Source organism: Hyla sarda, chromosome 6, assembly GCF_029499605.1.
Source record: "Hyla sarda isolate aHylSar1 chromosome 6, aHylSar1.hap1, whole genome shotgun sequence".
NCBI classification, from domain to species: domain Eukaryota; kingdom Metazoa; phylum Chordata; class Amphibia; order Anura; family Hylidae; genus Hyla; species Hyla sarda.
The window spans coordinates 262,118,625-262,145,618 of record NC_079194.1 but is presented as its reverse complement, the minus strand read 5'-3'; the positions used below and the strand labels follow the sequence as shown (position 1 = coordinate 262,145,618).

The following is a 26,994-nucleotide window of genomic DNA, read 5'->3' as shown; positions in this document are numbered from 1 at the left end:
ACATAGGTTTGCATAAAGACACAAATATATTATATATATTTTTTTTTTAATGGAGTACATTTGCAAAGCTGGATCATATTCTTATATTCCAGACATAATGATGCAATAAAAAAATTCCCTTATCTTACACAGAAACATATAATATGCTGGCAGATCAGAACCATTCCGCTCATCCAGTCTGCCCAATATCCTAAATCATATCAATAGTCCTTGTCCTTATCTTATTTGTAGGATAGCCTATCCCATGCACTCGTGCTGCACCAGTTCTCTGGAATGCGATACCTTCATCCCTCAGACTGAACCCCAACATCCACAGTTTTAAACATGCACTAATGACACTTCTCTTCAAATAGGCCTATAACATTCACTAATTGGCCTCCACTACCACCACTTTGCCCCCTTTGAGACCTCTGGGTCTTGGAGATATCAAAAGCTTCATATTTCTCTCCACTGCTATCTATGCACTTTAGACATTCAGAGACTAGCTAGTAACTGGTTCACTCTACTGTATGTAACCTTTCCTATATAGGAAATATGGCTGGACCATTGTCTCAATCCAGGGCTGGTGCATGGTATATTGAAAAATAAAAAAAAGTTATAGCGGGTCAGCTATAGTCGCAGCCGGCAATTAAACCTTTAGATCACAGCTTTCAAAGCTGACAGCGGCGTCTAGAGGGAGCAATCCATTTCTGAGGTAGCCGGAGGGCTTACGTATCCTCCAGTGCTGCCTGCGGCTCTTAGATTGATAAAGCCTGGCTGGACCAGGCTTTATCAATCAAACGCAGAGCACACAGATCAATTTAGTTCTATTGAACTACATTGATCTCTATGAGGAATCTAATGATTCCTCTTAAAAGTCCCTAAGGGACTAATAAAGTGTAAAAAATAATAATAATAATAATAATAATAATAATAATTTGAAGTTTAAAAAAAAAAAAAAAAAAAAAAAACATTAACCCCTTCTATATAAAAAATTGGAATCACCCTCCTTTTTCCCCAAATTCCTTATAAAAATATGTAAACATATTAAAAATAATGTGGTATTGCCAAGTGCGGAAATGTCCAAACAATAAAAATATAACATTAATTAAACCGCACGATCAATGGAGTTTACGTAAAAGAATACCCAAGTAAAAAAACTGCATATTTTTGGTCACTTTGTATACCCTAAAAAAAAAAATTAAAATGTATAAAAAAGCGATAAAAAAGTCCCATCAAAACAAAAAATAGAACTGATAAAAACTACAGATCACAGCACAATAAATGAGCCCTCATACATCCCCGTATACAGGGAAAAAAAATTAATCATGCATGTAGTTAAAATAAAGCCTATATATATATATATATATATATATATATATATATATATATATATATTATATATAAATTGGGTATCCTTGTAACCGATTGGACCTACAGAATAAATATAAGGTGTCATTTTTACCAAAAAGTGCACTGCGTAGAAGCCCCTCCCCTCTCACACCTCCTCAGTGTTTTACAATTTACCGTATTTTTCGCCCTATAGGACGATTCGGCATATAAGACGTACCCAATTTTAAATGAGGAAAATCTAGAATACAATGTAAAGTATAGGTCACAGTGATCTTCAACCAGCAGACCTCCAGATGTTGCAAAACTACAACTCCCAGCATTCCCGGACAGCCAGGAGTTGTAGTTTTGCAACATCTGGAGGTCCGCAGGTTGGAGACCACTGGTATAGGAGGTAATACTCACGTGTCCTCGCTGCTCTGGACTAGTCACCGCTGCCCTGAATGTCCTCCATCAAGTCACGCCGCACGCCGCTCCTATTGGATGACGGGGCGGCGTGCGGGGCGGGGTGCGCGACGACGGGATGATGACGAAGGAGACCGCCGGACATGCAGGGGATCCCGGCATGGAGCAGACACCGAGGAGGCAGGTAAGGTCCCTCCCGGTGCAGCCGGGTTAGTGTCACTTTCGCATCAGACGCGGTGGTCAGCTTTGATCGCTGCGTCTGAAGGGTTAATACAGGGCATCACCGCGATCGGTGATATCCTGTATTAGCCGCGGGTCCCGGCCGTTGATGGCCGCAGGGACCGCTGCGATAGGTGTGTATTCGCCGTATAAGACGCACCAACTTTTCCCCCGAAGTTTTGGGGAACAAAAAGTGCGTCTTATACGGCGAAAAATACGGTACCCTTTAGGGACAGGATAAGATGAATAAATAAATAAACACAAATCAATATTATAAATTTAGAAAATGGTGCAGCTCGCAATTAAATACTGGCCGAGGCAGAGTAGGCAAAAACACCTATACCCGGGTGTATAGTAATAATTTGTATAAGAAAGAAAAGAGGGGCTGCCTACACCTAGTGTCACTTTCCCTTCAGACGCGGCGGTCAGCTTTGATCGCCGCGTCTGAAGGGTTAATACAGGGCATCACCGCGATCGGTGATGTCCTGTATTAGCCGCGGGTCCCGGCCGTTGATGGCCGCAGGGACCGCCGCATAAGACGCACCGACTTTTCCCCCCCAGTTTTGGGGAAGAAAAAGTGCGTCTTATACGGCGAAAAATACGGTATATGTGTAAAACCAGGGGAGATTTGAGAAGTATTATTAGGTAAGTAACCAGTAGCAACCGAAGAAACATTTGTAGAGGGATCCGAACTAGCAAAAGCCGGAATTTTTTTTTACAGCAGGAGGAACATTCGAAGATGACTGACTGCTTGAAGAGGGATTTAAATGTCCGCCAAAGATGCTTGTATTTCTTGGCGAATAAGTGATCACATATCTTCAGAAATACACGGTTTCTCCTCTTATACCACTTTAGATAGACAAAGCTTACAAAGCTGTTATTTTTTTTGTTTTTTTTATATGCATCAGGTAATTTAGCAGAACACATCACACATTTCAGAAGTTTCATTTTGGATTTTTGCAAAGGTACCTGAAGAAAAAAAGGGAACCGCATATAAGAGGCTAAACAAGAGGAGAAGTATTTGCGTCAAAACTATGCAGGAAAATACCCACAGTAGCTGGAGAAACAAGCTGCTCCATAGAATCTACTCTGGAGGAAGCCTGTGAGTCCATGGCAGCCACAGCACAATCATAGATAAAGAAACACACTGAATTTCCTACCTTTATACAAACAGGAATTCAAATTTTGGCGCCCTCTGACTTCACTTCCGCCCCGATGACACCTCCGCACAGCCTGGAACTTCCGGACGCCGACACATGCGCCCAGCTTCCTCCATGCGCCCAGCTTCCCCCGGACCACAAACAGAGCTACACACTACAGGAGCCATCAGCCGAGGGAAAACAAGAGACCGGGAGTACACATGAGACTGCAGCCTCCGCTGGATAAGCAGCAGACAGCCCACATGGAGCCCGCCAGCACCGGAGGTACGAGCAGCCCGCACAAGCACGGGGCACACAGGCGGTGGATACATTTAGCATATCCTAGTGTGGGGACATATAGCTCCACTGGAGCGCAGTACCCCACACTACTTGGAGGCAGGGAAGATCACTTCTCCGCAACCAAAAGGGGATAAGGATTAGGGAGCCCAAAGAGCGGACCGCAACCCACCCCAAGGGAAAAAGCACTTAAAAAGAAAAGAAATTCCCAGAGTCCACCAACAGACCCCGGACACGCCCCCTCCGATAGACTTGCATTGAGGGGGCGGGGCGTGACATCACACACGGGGGCGGAGTCGTGACGTCACGATCTTCCGTCCCCATGGTCGGGAGCCAGAACCTCCAGCATTTCTGGAAGCAGATACGTGCTGCATGCTATATTGCGGGGGTCCCCAGCGGCAGGACCCCCGCGATCAGACATCTTATCCCCTATCCTTTGGATAGGGGATAATATGTCTAGGGGTGGAGTACCTCTTTAAACTCTCTGTTCCTGGTCCTATTAGGTCCAAGGAGACCATCTCTCTGGTGGCTGTCATGGTGGACAAAGAATAAACGACTGGCACAAAAAACAAACCCTCATATGGGTCTGTAGGTGGAAAATTGAAAGCGTTATGATTTTTAGAAGGTTAGGAGGAAAAAACTAAACTGCAAAAAGTGAAAAATGGCCCAATCCTTAAGGGGCATTACAGGAAAAAAAAATTTGTTATTTTTTTTTCATATCAACTGGCTCCAGAAAGTTAAACATATTTGTAAATGACTTCTATAAAAAAAAAAAATCTTAATCCTTCCAGTAGTTATCAGCTGCTGAATTTGAGTTGTTCTTTTCTGTCTGATAACAGTGCTCTCTGCTGACACCTCTGCTTGTCTTAGGAACTGTCCAGAGTTGGAGAAAATGCCCATAGCAAACCTCTAATGCTTCGGACAGTTCCTGAGACAAGCAGAGGTGTCAGCAGAGAGCACTGTTGTCAGGAAGAACAACTCAACTTCTGCAGCTGATAACTACTGGAAGGATTAACCCCTTAAGGACTCAGGGTTTTTCAGTTTTTGCACTTTCGTTTTTTCCTCCTTACCTTTTAAAAATCATAACCCTTTCAATTTTCCACCTAAAAATCCATATTATGGCTTATTTTTTGCGTCACCAATTCTACTTTGCAGTGACATTAGTCATTTTACCCAAAAATTCACGGCGAAACGAAAAAAAAAATCATTGTGCGACAAAATCGAAGAAAAAAACGCCATTTTGTAACTTTTGGGGGCTACGCAGTGCATATTTCGGTAAAAATGACACTTTATCTTTATTCTGTAGGTCTATACGGTTAAAATGATATCCTACTTATATAGGTTTGATTTTGTCGCACTTCTGGAAAAAATCCTAACTACATGCAGGAAAATGTATACGTTTAAAAATGTCCTCTTCTGACCCCTATAACTTTTTTATTTTTCCACGTACAGGGCGGTATGAGGGCTCATTTTTTCTGATCTGAAGTTTTTATTGGTACGATTTCTGTTTTGATCTGACTTTTTGATCACTTTTTATTCATTTTTTTAATGGTATAAAAAGTGACCAAAAGTACGCTTTTTTGGACTTTTGAATTTTTTTGCGCGTACGCAATTGATCGTGCGGTTTAATTAATGATATATTTTTATAGTTCGGACATTTACGCACGCAGCGATACCACATATGTTTTATTTTTTATGGGAAAAGGGGGGAGATTCAAACTTTTATTAGGGAAGGGGTTAAATGACCTTTAACACTTTTTTTTTACTTATTTTTTTTTTTTGCAGTGTTATAGCCAATCTAAGGATTGCATTTAATATTGCCCAATTAGAAAAAAATAAAAAATATTAAAATGGTGTTTAACCCCTTAACAACAATGGACGCAAATGTACTTCATGGTGCCGTGGTACTTAACACACCATGATGTACACTTACGCTACGTGATGACCCCGAGCACCGGAACAGTGCTCGTATCATGCACGGTGGGTCCCGGCTGCTGTCAGCAGCCAGGGACCTGCCGGTAATGGCGGACATCAGCAATCGCGACGATTTCTGCCATTAACCCCTCAGATGCCGTGATGAATACAGATCACAGCATCTGCGGCACTTCAAATAGATGATCAGATCGTATGCGCTGCCGCGGGGATCCGATCATCCATAATGACAGACGGAGGTCCCCTCTCCTGCCTCCGGCCGTCTCCAGGGGTCTTCTGCTTTGGTCTGAGGTCGAGCAGACCAGAGCAGAAGATCACTGATAACACTGATCAGTTCTATGCCCTATGCATAGCACCAGGAAAAGGAGGGGAAAAAAACAGGGGTTCTAAACGAGCGATACTGCTTAAATAAAAGAATTCGGAACGCCAATAAAGCACAGAACAGTTTATTATGGTTTAGAGCAATAGGGACAACGCGTTTCGGCACCAGCATGTGCCTTCTTTAGGTCCATAAAACAAATAATTTCGGCGTGTTGTGCTGTGATGGCATGCTGTAGCTATCCATAGCACTGTTCAGTATCTGCAATCAAGTGATTGCAATAAAAATGAAATACGAACGAAGCGTCACATGGTGCTCAGCCTATTATGGGCAGAGGCAGAACATCGCGGCGGTCGGTGATAGGCTGAGCGCCATGTGACGCTTCTTACACACGGAAGTATGAAGAAGATGGACCGGAGGACCGATCAGCTGTAGTGGCGCTCCGCGGGAACCCAGGAAGGTGAGAGATTGTTTAATTTCATTTTTTTTGCAGCCCGGGCAGGACGGAGCAGGAGTACTCTGCACCAGAGTACTCCTTTAAGGACCAAGGGCGTACCTGTATGCCTGTTGGAGATTCCGTCCCTGCTGCGCGGGGACCAGACCGGGGTGACTGCTGATATCGATCAGCAGGCACCCTGCGCAAATGCCCAGGAGGGGGGGTCATCAGACCCCCCATGACAGCAATCGCTGCAAATCGCCAGTGAATTCACACCGGCGATTTGCGCCGATCCCGGGTCATATGGGTCTATGGTGACCCGGAAAATAAGGGGGATCGGGATGTCCAAGACACCCACGATCCCCCTGAAGGGATAGGAGTGAGATGGCAGGGGTGCCACCCCTCCTATTCCTGCTATTGGTCGTCTAGAAGAGACGACCAATAGTAGATCGGGGGTGGGGGTTAACTTTCGGTTTCCCCGTTCTGCCCACCCACAAAAGGCGGGCAGAACGGGGAAACCGAGGAGCACAGACGCCGAAGGTCCACTCAACCATCGGATGCAGCAGAGGGCGGCGATCGGCGGCAGAAGAGGACGGCGATGCGACTCCCTGGATCCTACGGAAGCGGTGAATTGCCTAGCAACATCTGGAGGGCTACAGTCTGAGACCACTATACAGTGGTCTCTAAATTGTAGCCCTCCAGATGTTACAAAACTACAACTCCCAGCATGCCAAGACTGCTGTTTGCTGTGTGGGCATGCTGAGATTTGTAGTTTTGGAGATCACTGTGCAGTGGCCTCTAAACTGTGGCCCTCCAGATGTTGCAAAACTGCAAATCCCAACATGCCCAAACAGCAAACAGATGTCTTGGCATGCTGGGAGTTGTAGATGCGTACCTCCAGCTGTTGCATAACTACATCTCCCAGCATGCCCTTCGGCGATCAGTACATGCTGGGAGTTGTACTTTTGCAACAGCTGGAGGCACACTGGTTGGTAAAATACTGAGTTAGGTAACAGAACCTAACTGAAGGTTTTCCAACCAGTGTGCCTCCAGCTGTTGCAAAACTACAACTCCCAGCATGTACGGTCTGTCAGTACATGCTGGGAGTTGTAGTTTTAAAACAGCTGGAGGTTTGCCCCCCCCCCCATGTGAATGTACAGGGTACATTCACACGGGCGAGTTTACAGTGAGTCTCCTGCTTCAGGTTTGAGCCGCTGCAAATTTTTAGCTGCAGCGCTAGCAGGAAACTCACCGTAACCCGCCACTACAACAAAATAAGAATACCCCTATGTCCACCCCTATGCAATCCCTCAGTTAGTCCTCAAATGCGCATGGCGATCTCTCACTTCAGAGGCCTGTCGTATTTCAAGGAAACAGTTTAGGGCCACATATGGGGTATTTCCGTACTCGGGAGAAATTGCACTACAAATTTTGGGGGGCTTTTTCTCCTTTTACCCCTTATGAAAAAGAAAAGTTGGGGTCTACACCAGCCTGTTAGAGTAAAAAAATAAAAACATTTTACACTAGCATGCTGGTGTTGCCCCATACTTTTTATTTTCACAAGCGGTAAAAGGAAGAAAAAAAAAAAAAAAAGACCCCCAAAATTTGTAACGCAAATTCTCCTGAGTACGGAAATACCCTATATGTGGGTGTAAAATGCTCTGCAGATGCACAACAAGGCTCAGGATTTAAAGCGCACTATGTAAATTTGAGGCCTAAATTGGCGATTTGCACAGGGGCGGCTGATTTGACAGCTTTTCTGACATAAACGCAAAAAAATAAATACCCACATGTGACCCCATTAGAAACTACACCCCTCACGGAACGTAACAAGGGGTATAGTGAGCCTTAAAGGGGGTTATTTTTTTTAGATATCAACTGGCTCCAGAGAGTTAAACAGATTCGTAAATTACTTCTATTAAAAAAAATCTTAATCCTTTCAGTACTTATGAGCTGCTGAAGTTGAGTTGTTCTTTTCTGTCTAAGTGCTCTCTGATGACACGTGTCTCGGGAACTGTCCAGAGTAGAAGCAAATCCCCATAGCAAACCTATTCTACTCTGTGCAGTTCCCGAGACAAGCAGAGATGTCCGCAGAGAGCACTGTTGCCAGACAGAAAAGAACAACTCAACTTCAGCAGTTGATAATTATTGGGGAGTAAGATTTTTTTATAGATGTAATTTACAAATCTGTTTAACTTTCTGGAGCCAGTTGATATATATATATATATATATATATATATATATATATATATATAAAAATAAAAAGTTTTTCCCTGGAATACCCCCTTAACACCCCAGAGGTGTTTAACGAATTTTTGTTTAAGTTGAATAGGAAAATGGAAAAAAAAAAAAAACATTTTTCACTAAAATGCTGGTGTTACCCTAAATTTTTCATTTTCACAACGGAAAATAGGAAAAAAAAAAGCCCCTCAAAACTTGTAACCCCATTTCTTCCCAGTAAGAACATACCCGATATGTGGATGTAAAGTGCTCTGCGGGCGAACTACAATGCTCAGAAGAGAAGGAGCGCCATTGGGCTTTTGAAGAGAAGATTTGTCTGGAATTGAAGGCCCTGTGTGTTTACAAAGCCCCCATAGTGCCAGAACAATGGACTCCCCCACATGTGACCCCATTTTGGAAACTACACCCCTCATGTAATGTAATAAAGGGTACAGTGAGCATTTACGCCCCACAGGTGTCTGACAGATTTTTGGAACAGTGGTCCGTGAAAATGAAAAAGATCTGTCAAACGCCAGTGGGGCGTAAATGCTCACTGTACCCCTTATTACATTACAATTCTGTGAGGGGTGCAGTTTCCAAAATGGGGTCACATGTGGGGAGGGGGGGGTCCACTGTTCTGGCACCACGGAGGGCTTTGTAAACGCACATGGCCCGCACATGGCATTCCAAACAAATTCTCCTTTCAAAAGCTCAATGGCGCTCCTTCTCTTCTGAGCATTGTAGTGCGCCAGCAGAGCACTTGACGTCCACACATGGGGTATTTCCATATCCAGAAGAAATGGGGTTACAAATTTGGGGGTAATTCACTCCTATTCCCCCTTGTAAAAAATGTAAAATTTGGGAATTTTTTTTTCTTCATTTACACATCCGACTTTAACAAAAAGTCATCAAACACCTGTGAGGTGTTAAGGCCCACTGCACCCCTTGTTACATTTCTTGAGGGGTGTAGTTTCCCAAATAGTATGCCATGTGTTTTTTGCTGTTCTGGCACCATAGGGGCTTCCTAGATGCGACATGCCCCCCAAAAACCATTTCAGCAAAATTTGCTTTTCAAAAGCCAAATGTGACTCCTTCTCTTCTGAGCATTGTAATGCGCCCGCAGAGCATTTTATGTCCTAACATGGGGTATTTCCATACTCAGAAGAGATGGGGTTACAAATTTTGGGGGGCATTTTCTCCCATTATCCTTTGTAAAAATTGTAAATTTGGGGAAAAAATGCACTTTAGCGAAAAAAAACTTTCATTTACACATACTTTAACGAAAAGTCGTCAAACACTTGTGGGGTGTTAAGGCTCACTGGATCCCTTGTTACGTGCCTTGAGGGGTGTAGTTTCCAAAATGGTATGCCATGTGGGGGGGGGGGGGTTCTGCTATTCTGGCACCATAGGGGCTTCCTAAATGCAACATGCCCCCCAAAAACCATTTCAGAAAAACTCACTCTCCAAAATTCCATTGTCGCTCCCTCCCTTCTGAGCCCTCTACTGCGCATGCCGGGGGTATTTCCTTAAATCGAGAGAGATTGGGTTGCAAATTTTCGAGAGGATTTTTCTCCTTTTACCCCTTGTAAAAATTCAAAAACTGGCTCTACAAGAACATGCGAATGTAAAGAAAAGAAGATTTTGAATTTTCTCCTTCACTTTGCTGCTATTCCGGTGACACACCTAAAGGGTTAACACACTTACTGAATGTCATTTTGAATACTTTGAGGGGTTCCATTTTTATAATGGGGTCATTTATGGGGTATTTCTAATAAGAAAGCCCTTCAAATCCACTTCAGACCTGAACTGGTCCATGAAAAATTCCGATTTTGAAAATTTTGTGAAAAATTAGAAAATTGCTGCTGAACTTTGAAGCCCTCTGATGTCTTCCGAAAGTAAAAACATGTCAACTTTATGATTCAAATATAAAGTAGCAGGGGTGTGGAAATTTGAAAAAAAAAATAAAATACTTGTCCAAAAGGGACTAAAGTGGAACACAATCTACTTGTCCCTCAAGAAGATCCACTTGTCCTGATAGATAAAATCATTTCAACCAAAATAGTTCGAAAATAGGGTCTTCATTAGTTTCTGCACTTTCATTTTTTCCTCCTTGTCCTATAATAGCCATAACCCATATGAGGCTTGTTTTTTGTGGGGAAGTATACTTTGTAACGACGCCTTTCATTTTTCCATAACTTATGCTCTGAAACCAACAAAAAAATATTTGTGAGGTGAAATTGAAAAAAAAAAAAGCTAATTTTTAGGTTTTCTTTTTTTGTTCGCCATTCACATTGATACTTTATGTCGGACTGATTACACCAATACCAAATTTTAGTTTCTGTCACGTTTTAATAATAATTGTAATTTTTTTCTTACTTTTTAATTTAAAAAAGAAAATCCCTGACCTCTATAATATTTTTATTTTTCCATATACTGGGCTGTATGAGGGCTACAGGGGGGCGATCCACCACGCTAGACCACCAGGGATGGTTAAAAGATCCCTTTAGACAATGATGTCAACCTTGACAGAAATGATATAAAGGGTTATTGGCGGCCACGGCGATCGCCGCATGCCGGGCTATTAGTGGCGGCCCCCGGCTACTGAAATCAGCCGGGGGCCCCGGGTATGGAGCGGGCTTGAGTCTGGAGCCCGCTCCGTACACCCTGAGCATAGATGTGAGGTGCAGACCTGCGTCCCATGCAAGTCTGCATCCGCTCCCGCACCTCACACCGCATTATGGGGGGAAAAAAAGGGGAAAGTCGCTCCGGCCCTGCTTGCCCGATACAGGGCTTAAATCTATGAAAAATTCACCTGCCCGGCGCCCGGAACTACATGTCCCGGGCCTCGGGCGATAGGATTTCCACATCCCTGAGAAGACATTGTATTTGTGAACCAAAATATAATTTATTTGAAATGTCTATCTTCCTTAATGGCAGAGAGCTTCAAAGTTAGAAAAATGCTAAATTTTCTATTTTTTCATAACATTTTTGAATTTTTCACCAAGAAATGATGCAAGTATCGATGAAATTTTACCACTAACAAAGTAGAATATGTCACGGAAAAAAAACATCTCAATCAGAATGAAAGGTAAAAGCATCTCAAAGTTATTAATGCTTAACCCCTTAAGGACCAAGGGCGTAACTGTACGCCCATGGGAATTTCGGTCCCCGCCACGCGATGGGCTGGGACCGGACCGGGGTGACTGCTGATATCAATCAGCAGGCACCTCGCGCAAATGCCCAGGGGAGTAATCAGTTACCGCCCCCAGCCCCCAATGTCGGCGATCGGCGCAAATCGCAAGTGAATTCACACTTGCGATTTGCGTCTATTCCGGGTCATACGGGTCTATGGTGACCCGGAATATAAGGGGTATCGCGGTTGTCGAAGAGACCTACGATCCCCCTGAAGGGATAGGAGTGAGGCGGCAGGGGTGCCACCCCTCCTATCCCTGCTATTGGTCTTCAAAAGTGACGACCAATAGCAGATCGGGGGCGGCGGGGTTAACTTTCGTTTTCCCCATTCTGCCCACCCACAATAGGCAGGGCAGGATGGGGAAACCGAAGGGGACCAGGCGCAGAAGTCCACTTACCCATCGGTGGAGGCTGCGGGACACGATCGGCTGCGGTGATCGGTGCGGGTGGCATGTCGTGCGGCAGAAGAGGACGGCACCCTGGATCCGACGGAAGCCGGTAAGTTGCCTAACATCTGGAGGGTACAGTTTGAGACCACTATACAGTATCTCTACACTGTAGCCCTCCAGATGTTGCAAAACTACAACTCCCAGCATGCCCAGACAGCTGTTTGGGCATGATGGAATTAGCAGTTTTGCAACAGCTGGAGATCTACAGTTTAGAGACCACTGCACAGTGATCTCTATACTGTAGCACTCTAGATCTTGCAAAACTACAACTCCTAGCATGCCCACACAGCCGTTTGCTGTCTGGGCATGCTGGGATTTGTAGTTTTGCAACATCTAGAGGTCTACAAATTGGAGACCACTGTGCAGTGGTCTCTAACTGTAGCCCTTCAGATGTTGCAAAACTGCAAATCCCAGCATGCCCAGACAGCAAACAGCTGTCTCGGCATGCTGGGAGTTGTAGTTATGCAACAGCTTGAGGTACGCAACTACAACTCCCAGCATGCAGAGACAGCTGTTTGCTGTCTGGGCATGCTGGGATTTGCAGTTTTGCAACATCTGAAGGGCTACAGTAAGAGACCACTGCACAGTGGTCTCCAAACTGTGGACCTCCAACTGTTGCATAACTACATCTCCCAGCATGCCCTTCGGCGATCAGTACATGCTGGGAGTTGTAGATTTGCAACAGAAGGAGGCACACTGGTTGGAAAATACTGAGTTAGGTAACAGAATCTAACTAAAGGTTTTCCAACTAGTGTGCCTCCAGCTGTTGCAAAACTACAACTCCCAGCATGCACGGTCTGTCAGTACATGCTGGGAGTTGTAGTTTTGAAACAGCTGGAGGTTTGCCCCCCCATGTGAATGTACAGGGTACATTCACACAGGCAGGTTTACAGTAAGTTTCCTGCTTCAAGTATGAGCTGCGGCAAATTTTTCCCTGCGGCGCAAATTTCTATGCTCACTGTGAACCTCTGCCAGTGCGAATGTACCCTAAAAACACTACACTAACACATAATAAAGGGTAAAACACTACATATACACCCCTTACACTGCCCCCCCCCCCCCAATAAAAATGAAAAATGTATTGTACGGCAGTGTTTCCAAAATGGAGCCTCCAGCTGTTGCAAAAACACAACTACCAGCATTTTCGAACAGCCACTGACTGTCCAGGCATGCTGGGAGTTTTGCAACAGCTGGAGGCACCCTGTTTGGGAATCAATGGCGTAGAGTACCCCTATGTCCACCCCTATGCAACAACTAATTTAGTCCTCAAATGCGCATGGCACTCTCTCACTTCGGAGCCCTGTCGTATTTCAAGGAAACAGTTTAGGGCCACAAATGGGGTATTTTCGTACTCGGGAGAAATTACACTACATATTTTGGGGGGCTTTTTCTCCTTTTACCCCTTATGAAAAGGAAAAGCTGGGGGCTACACCAGCCTGTTAGTGTAAAAAAATTTAAACTAACATGCTGGTGTTGCCCCATACTTCCATTTGAGGCCTAAATTGGTGATTTGTACAGGGGTGGCTGATTTTTCAGCAGTTCTGACATAAACGCAAAAAAATAAATACCCACATGTGACCCCATTTTGGAAACTACACCCTTCATGGAACGTAATAGGAGTATGATGAGCCTTAACACCCCACAGGTGTTTAATGAAAATTCTTCAAAGTTGGATGGAAAATGCTGGTGTTACCCTAAATTTTTCATTTTCACAAGGGAAAATAGGAAAAAAAAAGCCCCCCAAAATTTGTAACCCCATATGTGGATGTAAAGTGCTCTGCTGGCGCACTACAATGCTCAGAAGAGAAGGAGCACCATTGGGATTTTGAAGAGAAAATTTGTCCAGAATTGAAGGCCACATGTGTTTACAAAGCCCCCATAGTGCCAGAACAATAGACCCCCCCACATGTTACCCCATTTTGAAACTACACCCCTCACAGAATGTAATAAGGGGTACAGTGAACATTTACACCCCATAGGTGTCTGACAGATTTGTGGAACAGTGGTCCGTGAAAATGAAAAATGTAATTTTTCATTTGCACAGCCCACTGTTCCAAAGATCTGTCAAACACCAGTGGGGTGTAAATACTCACTGCACCCCTTATTAAATTCTGTGAGGGGTGCAGTTTCCAAAATGGGGTCACATGTGGGGGGGTCCACTGTTCTGGCACCACGGGGGGCTTTGTAAATGCACATGGCCCTTGACTTCTATTCCAACCAAATTCTGTCTCCAAAAGCTCAATGGTGCTCCTTCTCTTCTGAGCATTGTAGTGCGCCAGCAGAGCACTTGATGTCCACACATGGGGTATTTCCATATTCAGAAGAAATGGGGTTACAAATTTTGGGGGTCATTTTCTCCTATTACCCCTTGTAAAAATGTAAAATTTGGGGAAAAAACTGCATTTTAGTGAAAAAAATGCTTTCTTCATTTACACATCCGACTTAAACAAAAAGTCGTCAAACACCTGTGGGGTGTTAAGGCTCACTGTACCCCTTGTTGCGTTCCTTGAGGGGTGCAGTTTCCAAAATGGTATGACATGTGTTTTTTTTTTACTGTTCTGGAAGCATAGGGGCTTCCTAAATGCAACATGCCCTCCAAAAACCATTTCAGCAAAATTTCCTTTTCAAAAGCCAAATGTGACTCCTCTTCTGAGCATTGTAGTTCGCCAGCAGAGCACTTGACGTCCACACATGGGTTATTTCCATGTTTAGAAGAGATGGGGTTACAAATTTTGCGGGGCATTTTGTCCTATTATCCCTTGTAAAATTGAGGGAAAACCAGCATTTTTGTGGGAAAAAAAATTAAAAATCAATCATTTACACATCCATCCTTTACCAAACGTTGTCAAACACCTGTGGGGTGTTAAGGCTCACTGGACCCCTTTTTATGTGCTTTGGGGGGTGTAGCTTCCAAAATAGTATGCCATGTGGGGGGTTTTCTGCTGTTCTGGCACCATAGGGGCTTCCTAAATGTGACAAGCCCCCCAAAAATCATTTCAGAAAAACTCACTCTCTAAAATCCCATTGTCGTTTCTTCCCTTTTGAGCCCTCTACTAACACTTGACATACACATACGAGGTATTTCCTTACTCGAGAGAAATTCAGTTATAAATTTTTAGATGATTTTTCTACTTTTACCTTTTGTAAAAATTCAAAAAAACTGGGTCTACAAGAACATGAAAGTGTAAAAAAAATGAAGATTTAGAATTTTATCCTTTATTTTGCTGTTATTCCTGTGAAACACCTAAAGGGTTAACACCCTTACTGAATGTCAATTTGAATACTTTGAGGGGTGCAGTTTTTATAATGGGGTCATTTGTGGGATATTTCTAATAGGAAGGCCCTTCATATCCACTTCAAACCTGAACTGGTCCATGAAAAATTCCGATTTTGAAAATTTTGTGACAAATTGGAAAATTGCTGCCCTCTGATGTCTTCCAAAAGTAAAAACATGTCAACTTTATGTTTGCATCAAAAAGTAGTGAATCAAAATATAATTTATTTAGAATGTCTATTTTCCTTACAAGCAGAGAGTTTTAAAGTTAGAAAAATGCAAAATGTTCAATTTTTTTCATCAAATTTTGGAATTTTTCACCAAGAAATGACATAAAGTAGAATAAGTCACGAAAGAACTATCACGGAATCAGAATGAAAGGTAAAAGCATTCCAGAGTTATTAATGATTAAAATGACAGTGGTCAGATGTGCAAAAAACGCTCTTGTCCTTTAGGCCAAAATGGGCCTGGTCCTTAAGGGGTTAAGGCCAAGATGGACTTTGTCCTTAACCCCTTAAGGACCAAGCCCACTTTGACCTTAAAGGGGTTATTCAGGAAAAAACTTTTTTTATATATATATATATAAACTGGCTCCAGAAAGTTAAACAGATTTGTAAATTACTTCTATTAAAAAATCTTAATCCTTTCAGTACTTATGAGCTTCTGAAGATAAGGTTGTTCTTTTCTGTCTAAGTGCTCCCTGATGACACATGTCTTGGGAAATGCCCAGTTTAGAAGCAAATCCCCATAGCAAACCTCTTCTAAACTGGGCGTTTCCTGAGACATATGTCATCAGAGAGCACTTAGACAGAAAAGAAGAACCTTAACTTCAGAAGCTCATAAGTACTGAAAGGATTAAGATTTTTTTAATAGAAGTAATTTACAAATCTGTTTAACTTTCTGAAGCCAGTTGATATCTAAAAAAAAAAAAGTTTTTTCCTGGTATACCCCTTTAACCCCTTAACCCCTTAAGGACTCAGGGTTTTTCCGTTTTTGCACTTTCGTTTTTTCCTCCTTATCTTTTAAAAATCATAACCCTTTCAATTTTCCAGCTAAAAATCCATATTATGGCTTATTTTTTGCGTCGCCAATTCTACTTTGCAGTGACATTAGTCATTTTACCCAAAAATGCACGGCGAAATGGAAAAAAAAAATCATTGTGCGACAAAATCGAAAAAAAAAACGCCATTTTGTAACTCTTGGGGGCTTCCGTTTCTACGCATGGCGTTTTCGGTAAAAATTACACCTTATCATTATTCTGTAGGTCCATACGGTTAAAATGATACCCTACTTATATAGGTTTGATTTTGTCGCACTTCTGGAAAAAATCATAACTACATGCAGGAAAATTTTTACGTTTAAAAATGTCATCTTCTGACCCCTATAACTTTTTGATTTTTCCACGTACGGGGCGGTATGAGGACTCATTTTTTGCGCCGTGATCTGAAGTTTTTATCGGTATGATTTTTGTTTTGATATGACTTTTTGATCACTTTTTATTCATTTTTTAATGTTATAAAAAGTTACCAAAATACGCTTTTTTGGACTTTGGAATTTTTTTGCGCGTACGCCATTGACCGTACGGCTTAATTAATGATATATTTTTATAGTTCGGACATTTACGCACGCGGCGATACCACATATGTTTATTTTTATTTTTTTTTACACTGTTTTATTTTTTTTATGGGAAAAGGGGGTGATTCAAACTTTTATTAGGGAAGGGGTTAAATGACCTTTATTAACACTTTTTTTTTACATTTTTTTTGCAGTGTTATAGGTCCCATAGGGACCTATAACACTGCACACACTGATCTCTAATGCTGATCACTGGCGTGCATTAACACGCCTGTGATCAGCATTATCGGCGCTTGACTGCTCCTGCCTGGATCTCAGGCACGGAGCAGTCATTCGTCGATCGGACACAGAGGAGGCAGGTAAGAGCCCTCCCGGTGTCCGATCAGCTGTTCGGGACGCCGCGATTTCACCGCGGCGGTCCCGAACAGCCCGACTGAGCAGCCGGGATACTTTCAGTTTCACTTTAGAAGCGGCGGTCAGCTTTGACCGCCGCTTCTAAAGGGTTAATACCGCACATCGCCGCGATCGGCGATGTGTGGTATTAGCCGCGGGTCCCGGCCGTTGATTAGTGCCGGGACCCACGCGATATGATGCGGGATCGCGGCGCGATCCCGCTTCATATCGCGGGAGTCGGCGCAGGACGTAAATATACGGCCTGCGTCGTTAAGGGGTTAAGGACCAAGGACGTACTGGTACATCCTGAGTCCTTTCCCTTTCTATAACCATAGTCATAGCCGGTCGGGTCTGGCCTCTAACAATGTCCGGGACCCGTGGCTAATAGCGTTGCCGCGCACTATTAACCCTTTAGACGCGGCGTTCAAAGTTGAACGCTGCGTCTAAAGTGAAAGTGAAACCATACCGGTTAGCTCAGGAAGCTGTTCGGGATAGCCGCGGCGAAATCGCGGCGTCCCGAACAGCTGTTAGACAAGAGGACGGTCTCCTACCTTGCCTCCTGGTGTCCGATCGCCGAATGACTGCTCAGTGCCTGAGATCCAGGCATGAGCAGTCAAGCGGCAGAATCATTGATCACTGGTTTCCTATGAGAAACCAGTGATCAATGCAATAGATCAGTGTGTGCAGTGTTATAGGTCCCTATGGGAGCTAGAACACTGCAAAAAAAAAAGTTAAAAACAAAAAGTGAATAAAGATCATTTAACACCTCCCCTATTAAAAGTTTGAATCACCCCCCTTTTTCCATTTAAAAAAGAAATAACAGTGTAAAAAAATAAATAAATAAACATATGTGGTATCGTTGCGTGCGGAAATGTCAGAGTTATAAAAATATATAGTTAATTAAACCGCACGGTCAATCGCGTACGCGCAAAAAAATTCCAAAGTACAAAATAACGTATTTTGGGTCACTTTTTATATTATGAAAAAATGAATAAAAAGTGATCCACAAGTTCGATCAATACAAAAAGGATACTGCTAAAATCTTCAGATCATGGAGCAAAAAATGAGCCCACATACCACCCCATACACGGTAAAATAAAAAAGTTATAGGGGTCAGAAAATGACAATTTTAAACGTATACATTTTCCTGCATGTAGTTATGATTTTTTCCAGAAGTACGACAAAATCAAACCTATATAAGTAGGGTATCATTTTAATCGTATGGACCTACAGAATAAAGAAAATGTGTCATTTTTACCGAAAAATTTACTGCGTAGAAACAGAAGCCCCCAAAAGTTACAAAATGGCATTTTTTCTCTTCAATTTTGTCTCACAATTATCTTTTTTTTTCCATTTCGCCGTAGATTTTTGGGTAAAATGACTGACGTCATTACAAAGTAGAATTGGTGGCGCAAAAATAAGCCATAATATGGATTTTTAGGTGCAAAATTGAAAGGGTTATGATTTTTTAAAGGTAAGGAGGACAAAACAAAAGTGCAAAAACGGAAAACCCCCTGGTCCTTAACCCCTTAAGGACGCAGGACGTAAATGTACGTCCTGGTGCGGTGGTACTTAACGCACCAGGACGTACATTTACGTCCTGTGCATAGCCGCGGGCATCGGAGCGATGCCCGTGTCATGCGCGGCTGATCCCGGCTGCTGATCGCAGCCAGGGACCCACCGGCAATGGGCGTCCGCCATTAACCCCTCGCGGGCGTCCGCCATTAACCCCTCAGGTGCCGGGATCAATACAGATCCCGGCATCTGCGGCAGTGCGCGATTTGAATGAATGATCGGATCGCCCGCAGCGCAGCTGCGGGGATCCGATCATTCATAACGCCGCACGGAGGTCCCCTCTCCTTCCTCCGTGCGGCTCCCGTCGTCTTCTGCTCTGGTCTGTGATCGAGCAGACCAGAGCAGGAGATCGCCGATAACACTGATCTGTTCTATGTCCTATACATAGAACAGATCAGTATTAGCAATCATGGTATTGCTATGAATAGTCCCCTATGGGGACTATTCAAGTGTAAAAAAAAAATGTAAAAAAATGTAAAAGTAAAAGTAAAAAAAAGTGAAAAATCCCCTCCCCCAATAAAAAAGTAAAACGTCCGTTTTTTCCTATTTTCCCCCCAAAAAGCGGAAATTTTTTTTTATAGACATATTTGGTATCGCCGCGTGCGTAAATGTCCGAACTATTAAAATAAAATGTTAATGATCCCGTACGGTTATTGGCGTGAACGAAAAAAAAAAAAAAGTCCAAAATTCCTACTTTTTTAATACATTTTATAAAAAAAAAAATTATAAAAAATGTATTAAAAGTTTTTTATATGCAAATGTGGTATCAAAAAAAGGACAGATCATGGCGCAAAAAATGAGCCCCCATACCGCCGCTTATACGGAAAAATAAAAAAGTTATAGGTCATCAAAATAAAGGGATTATAAACGTACTAATTTGGTTAAAAAGTTTGTGATTTTTTTAAGCGCAACAATAATATAAAAGTATGTAATAATGGGTATCATTTTAATCGTATTGACCCTCAGAATAAAGAACACACGTCATTTTTACCATAAATTGTACGGCGTGAAAACGAAACCTTCCAAAATTAGCAAAATTGTGTTTTTCGTTTTAATTTCCCCACAGAAATAGTGTTTTTTGGTTGCGCCATACATTTTATGATATAATGAGTTATGTCATTACAAAAAGCAACTGGTCGCGCAAAAAACAAGCCCTCATACTAGTCTGTGGATGAAAATATAAAAGATATGATTTTTAGAAGGCGAGGAGGAAAAAATGAAAACGTAAAAATTAAATTGTCTGAGTCCTTAAGGCCAAAATGGGCTGAGTCCTTAAGGGGTTAAAGGGGTACTCCGCCCCTAGACATCTTGTCCCATATCCAAAGGATAGGGGATAAGATGTCAGATCGCCGCGGTGCCGCTGCTGGGGAGCCCCGGGATCCCCGCTGCGGCACCCCGCTATCATTACTGCACAGAGAGAGTTCGCTCTGTGTGTAATGACGGGCGATACAGGGGACGGAGCCGCGTGACGTCATGGCCCCGCCCCTTCTGACATTACGGCCCGTCCCCTTAATGCAAGTCTATGGCAGGGGGCGTGATGACCGCCGCACCCCCTCCCATAGACTTGTATTGAAAGGGGCGGGACGTGACGTCACGAGGGGCGGAGCCGTGATGTAACGATGCTCCGGCCCCTGTATTCCACGTCATTACATGCAGAGCGAACTCGCTCTGTACTGTAATGATAGCGCAGTGCCGCAGCTCCCCAGCAGCGGCACCGCGGCAATCTGACATCTTATCCCCTATCCTTTGGATAGGGGATAAGATGTCTAGGGGCGGAGTACCCCTTTAAAGGGTAGCTCCCACCATCCATTTTTTTTTCTTTCTGTCCCTGCCTATTGCCCATCTATCCCTAACCCCCTCCCTGCCTTTACATTTTTTTTTTTACTATATTAAAATGGCTTTTTGTCTGCCTGGCTGTGTGCTCACTACCAGGCAGACTTACCCAGCAGGCGTGACGTCACTGATGCCTGCTGGGGCCGACACTTCCGCCCTTAGTTCACTATACAGGGTGCCTCCAAATGTTTCACCACTATAACTCCCAGCTTGCCCTGACATCTACTGGCTGTCAGGGCATTTTGGGAGTTGTAGTGGTGAAACAGCTGGAGGCACCCTGTGGTGAAAACAATAACTTTGTAAGGCTGGGTCCACACTACGTTTTGTCCCATACGGGAGCGCATACGGCAGGGGGGAGCTAAAAGCTTGCGCTCCCGTATGTTACCGTATGCGCTCCCGTATGCCATTCATTTCAATGAGCCGACCGGAGTGAAACGTTCGGTCCGGTCGGCTCATTTTTGCGCCGTATGCGCTTTTACAACCGGACCTAAAACCGTGGTTGACCACAGTTTTAGGTCAGGTTGTAAAAGCGCATACGGCGCAAAAATAAGCCGACCGGACCGAACGTTTCACTCCGGTCGGCTCATTGAAATGAATGACATACGGGAGCCCATACGGTAACATACGGGAGCGCGAGCTTTTAGCTCCCCCCTGCCGTATGCGCTCCCGTATGGGACAAAACGTAGTGTGGACCCAGCCTTAGAGCAGCAGTGCTACTCCCCTTCCGGAGCAGCGGCGGCGCTCTCCTGAACCCCCCACCCCCCCACCATGCCTCTAGTGCTGAGCGCTCCTGCTGAGCAGCGGCGGCGCTCTCCCGAAACCCGCTTCCCCCTACCATGCCTCTAGTGCTGAGCGGCGGCGCTCCCCCTGAACCCCGCTTCCCCCACACCATTCCTCTAGTGCAGATTTACCCATCCGGAGGATCAGCGCAGCAATGAGTGCGCGCGCTGCCTCCGGACAGGGTAACGGGGGCGGGCGAAGCCAGTGGAGCTGGCCAATGCACGCAGCCCCAGCTATCAGCGTGCTCGCTCTCGCCTGTTTGATTGACAGGCGGGAGCGAGCACCGCAGTGCCTGAATTTCGACTCATTGCCAGGCTTAAATGAGTCGAAATTCAGTGGTGACGTCACTGCCGAATGCATTCGGCCACTAGGAGGGCGATCCCTAGTGGCCGAATTTAAAAGTGATTTTAAACTTGTTTTTAAACTTTGTTTTTTTTTTATTAAAGTATATTAGAGATATGTTGTAGTACTTAAGTACTACAACATATCAATTTTTTTACTTCATGACAGTGCCCATTTAAGGGGTTAAGGACCAGACCAATTTTATTTTTGCATATTTTTCTCTCCTCACCTTCTAAAATCCATAACTCTTATATTTACATCTACAGACCCATATAAAGGCTTGTTATTTGCGTGACCAATTGTACTTTGTAATGAAACCTCATTTTACCATAAAATGTACGGCGAACCCGAAGAATATTATTTTAGGGAGGAAATTTCAATGAAAACCAAAATTTTGCACATTTTGGAGGGTTACGTTTTCACACTTACACTTTAAGGTAAAAATGACATGTGATATTTGTTCTGTGGGTCAAAACGATTAAAATGATACCCATGGCTAGATACTTTTCTATTTTTGTACCGCTTAAAATAAAATCTCAAACTTTTTGTACAAAATCAGTAATCTAAAATCGCCCTATTTTGACCACCTATAACTTTTTCATTTTTCAGTATATGGGGCGGTATGAGGGCTCCTTTTTTGCGCTGTCATCTTCACTATTTATCAATATCACATTTGCATATATAAAACTTTTAGATCACAGCATTTTTGTCTTTTTTACGTTTACGCCGTTCACCCTACGGGATCATTAACCTCTTAAGGACCCAGGACGTCCCGAGTCTGCTCCTGTTCTAACAACGGCCGGGACCCGTGGCTAATAGCGCGTGGCACTGATCGTGGTGCCGTGTGCTATTAACCCTTTAGACGCGGCGTTCAAAGTTGAACGCCGCGTCTAAAGTGAAAGTAAACTACCCCCGGCTAGCTCAGCGGGCTGTTCGGGATCGCTGCGGTGAAATCGCGGCATCCAGAACAGCTGAAGGGCAGCAGGAGGGACCCTTAACTTGCCTCCTGGTGTCCGATCGCCGAATGACTGCTCAGTGCCTGAGATCCCTATGGGGTCTATAACATTGCAAAAAAAAAAAAAAGTTACTAAAGATCATTTAACCCCTTCCCTAAAAAAAAGTTTGAATCCCCCCCCCAATTTCCCATTTTAGAAAAAAAAAAAACTGTGTAAATAAATACAAACATGTGGTATCGCCGCGTGCGGAAATGTCCGAAATATAAAAATATATCATTAATTAAACCGCACGGTCAATGGTGTACGCACAAAAAAATTAATAAGTCTGATCAAAACAAAAATGGTACCGCTAAAAACTACAGATCACGGCGCAAAAAATGAGCCCTCATACCGGCCCGTACGCAGAAAAATAAAAAAGTTATAGGGATCGGAAAATACAATGTATACATTTTCCTCCATGTAGTTATGATTTTTTTCAGAAGTACGACAAAATCAAACCTATATAAGTAGGGTATCATTTTAATCGTATGGACCTACAGAATAATGATAAGGTGTCATTTTTACCGAAAAATGTACTGTGAGGAAACAGAAGCCCCCAAAAGTTACAAAATGGAGGGTTTTTTTCAATTTTGTCCCACAATGACTTTTTTTCCCGTTTCGCCGTAGATTTTTTGGTAAAATGACTGATGTCATTACAAAGTAGGATTGGTGGCGCAAAAAATAAGCCGGATTTTTAGGTGCAAAATTGAGTTATGATTTTTTTTAAAGGTAAGGTAAAAAGTAAAATGATCAAAAAGTCCCATGAAAACAAATGGTACCAATAAAAAACTACAGATCACGGTACAAAAATTCAGCCCTCACACATCCCCGTATACAGAAAATTAAACAAGTTATAGGGGTCAGAAAAGGACAATTTTAAACATGCACATTTTTTTTTCTTTTTTACAAAAAGTTATAGGGTAAGATTTATAAAAAAAAAAAAAAAAACTGCAGAGGAAAAGTGGAGCAGTTTCCACAGCAACCAGATGATTTTATTTTTCAGAGGCCTTTTTAAAATTAGAAAGAAACAATCTGGTTGCTATGGGCAACTGGTACACATTTCCTCTGCACATGTTTTGATAAATACCCCCTTTATATAATTTAGGTATTGTTGTAACCGTATGGACCTACAGATGCCTAAGCCTTCACACCTTTTTTTGGTTTCGCCATAGTTTTGGTGGTGAAATGATTGAGTCCATTACAAAGTAAAATTGGTGGCGCAGAAAACAAGCCCTCATATGGGCCTGTGGATGGAAAATTAAAAGCGCTATGATTTTTCGAAGGTGAGGAGGAAAAAAAACTTTCGCGCAAACATGAAAAAACCCCGAGTCCTTAAAGGAGTAGTCCAGAGGTGAACAAGTGAACAACTTATTCCCTATCCTAAGGATAGGGGATAAGTTGCAGATCACGGGGGTCCGACCGCTGGGGCCCCCACGATCTCCCGTACGGGGCCCCAACAGCCAGCACGAAGGGGGCGTGTCGACCACCGCACGAAACAGCGGCCGACACGGCCCCTCAATACAACTCAATGGCAGAGCCGGAACGCTGCCTTCCGCAATCTACGTCTCTGCCATAGAGATGTATTGAGGGGGCGTGTCATCCGCTTCGTGCAGTGGTTAACACCCGCTATCCCCAGCGGTCAGACCCCTCCCCCCGCGATCTCTCTGTACGGGGGCCAGGCTCTCCGGCCAGATAGCGAGTGTTAACCACTGCACGAAGCGGCGGATGACATGCCCCCTCAATACATCTCTATGGCAGAGAAGTAGATTGCGGAAAGCAGCGTTCCGGCTCTGCCATAAAGTTGTATTGAGGGGACGTGTCGGCCGCTGTTGCGTGCGGTGGTCGACACGTCCCCTTCGCGCTGGCTGTTGGGGCCCTGTACAGGAGATCACGGGGGGCCCCAGCAGTCGGACCCCAGCGATCTCAAACTTATCCCCTATCCTACGTTTTTCACCACTGGACTACCCCTTTAAGCTGTTAAAATTCCAAAAATATGCTGTGGTGTTCCGCAACCCAGTGCACCCTCAGCTGCTGCAACACTACAACTCCCAGCATGCTCGGACAGCAAAAGCACACGATGGAATGTGTAGTTGTCACAGGTTAGGGTTTTACTTCTTTAATGTATTGAAGTTCGTTCTTTTACTAGATCCTAAATGAAGGTGACAGACAGCGGTATTGCACAGTCCATACAGTGTCTCTATAGAGAACAGGTACAGTAAACCATGAGGACGACGCACACTACATACAACTCAGCAATATACCCGGATGATGAGCGGGAAACCCCGGGTCACGCCGCTCACGTGACTTCGTAGCATATTATGCGTCAACAGCTTCATTCTCCGGTACCGGCACCCACGTGCTTCTTACTGCAACTACTTCCGGGTAATCAATGTTCTCCGACAATCAATGAACGCCCGCAGCCCCACCTCCACATTCAGTCACTAGGTGACTTAAAAGTGGGCGGAGCTACCAATGCTGACAGTAAACTTATCGTTATGGCGCATGAGTCGTGACAGATTGGAGAACGCATGCGCAATGTCTACCGCTGATGTAAAGTTTTTTCCAATCTGTAGAAAACACCATGCGCATGCGCAGGTTCACGCTATTGGCGTACGCTACGCTACTTACGTAATGTCTGCGTAATGTCGCGCATGCGTATGGCATTTTTCACAGATTGGAAAATACCGGTGATGTAAAGTTTTTTCCAATCTGTGGAAAACGCCATGCGCATGTTCACGCTATTAGCGTACGCTACGCTAATTGCGCAGTAGTTGTAGCGTAGACCCGCGCATGCGTATGGCGTTTTTCACAGATTGGAAAATACCTGCGCAGCTTTCTTCCGCTACGCAGTTAGCGTAGCGAGGATAGCGTAAGTTAGCTAGAGTAGGTAGCGTAGTGTAGAAGACGGGGAAAGGGAAACAAGCGTAGGGTTAGCGTAGTGTAACATTAGTGTAGCATAGCTAGCTTAGATTGTAACGTAGTTAGCGTAGTTTAGGTTTTATAGTGAAAGGAGGTAGGTTATAGGTTCTAAAGTAAAGAGACTACAACTCCCAGCATGCCAAGGCATGCTGGAAGTTGTAGTTTAGCTCATATTATATTGAAGGGATCACAACTCTCAGCATGCCCAGACAGCTAAAGGCTTTCCAGGCATGCTGGGAGTTGTAGTTTTACACAGGTATAGAGTAGTTAGCGTAGTGTTAGCGCAATTTTAGCGTAGTTAGTGTAGCGTTAGCGCAATTTTAACGTATTTAGTGTAGCTTAGTGTTAGCAGAATTTTAGCGTATTTAGTGTAGTGTAGTGTTAGCGCAGTTTTAGCGTATTTAGTGTAGTTTAGTGTTAGCGCAGGTTTAGTGTATTTACTGTAGTGTTCTGTTAGCGCAGTTTTAGCGTATTTAGTGTAGCTTAGTGTTTGCGCAGTTTTATCGTATTTAGCGTAGTGTAGTGTTAGTGCAGTTTTAGCGTATTTAGCGTAGCGTAGTGTTAGCGCAGTTTTAGCGTATTTAGTGTAGCTTAGTGTTAGCGCAGGTTAAGCGTATTTAGCGTACTTTCGTGTTAGCGCAGGTTTAGCGCATTTAGCGTAGCCTAGTGTTAGTGCAGTTTTAGCGTATTTAGCGTAGCTTACTGTTAGCGCAGTTTTAGCGTATTTAGCGTAGCTTAGTGTTAGCGCAGGTTTAGCGTATTTAGTGTAGTGTTAGTGCAGTTTTAGCATAGCTTAGTGTAGCTTAGTGTTAGCACAGTTTTTTACCGTATTTAGCGTAGCGTACTGTTAGCGCAGTCTTAGAGTAGTAGGTGCAGTGTAGTATTAGCGTAGTGTTAGGGCAGTTTTAGTATAGTTAGCGTAGTTGAACGCAGGTGTAGTCAGCTTAGTTTTACAGGCAGATAAAGCGTAGTTTAGAGAGTGTAGCTTAGTTCTGAAGTGAAGGGGCTACAACTCCCAGCATGCCTAGAGAGCCAAAGGCCGTCCGGGCAGGATGGAAGTTTTGCAAAAGTAGCAAAGGCACTTGCGCTCTGCTACATTAAAGTAACAGAGGCCATTGGGCTCTGCTACGTTAACGTAGCAGAGGCGAGTACGTCCTTGTACGTTAAAGTAGCAGAGGCGAGTACGTCCTTGTACGTTAAAGTAGCAGAGGCAGTTGCGCTCTGCTACGTTAATGCAGTATCCAGCCCTCTGTATAGATGGCTGGATACAGTGATCAGAAGGCCACTTACCCACCTCCGTTCCTGCTCCGTCACTGGACGTGTAGCATCGCAGGAAGATGACGGAGCTGGAACGGGGGTGGTAAGTTAGGC

At 43.8% G+C, this 26,994-nt stretch overlaps 1 protein-coding gene across 1 annotated transcript in view; it reads right to left on the bottom strand.

The window, feature by feature from the left end:
- The window catches only part of TRMT112 (tRNA methyltransferase activator subunit 11-2), a 31,696-nt gene extending 6,442 nt beyond the window's left edge, over positions 1 to 25,254 (bottom strand). Inside the window, exon 1 of the mRNA XM_056527155.1 lies at positions 24,966 to 25,254. Within this exon, the coding sequence (XP_056383130.1) occupies positions 24,966 to 25,040 (75 nt within the window). The 5' untranslated portion in view covers positions 25,041 to 25,254. The remainder of the gene's footprint in view (positions 1 to 24,965) is intronic.
- Between the last annotated feature and the right edge of the window lie 1,740 nt (positions 25,255 to 26,994).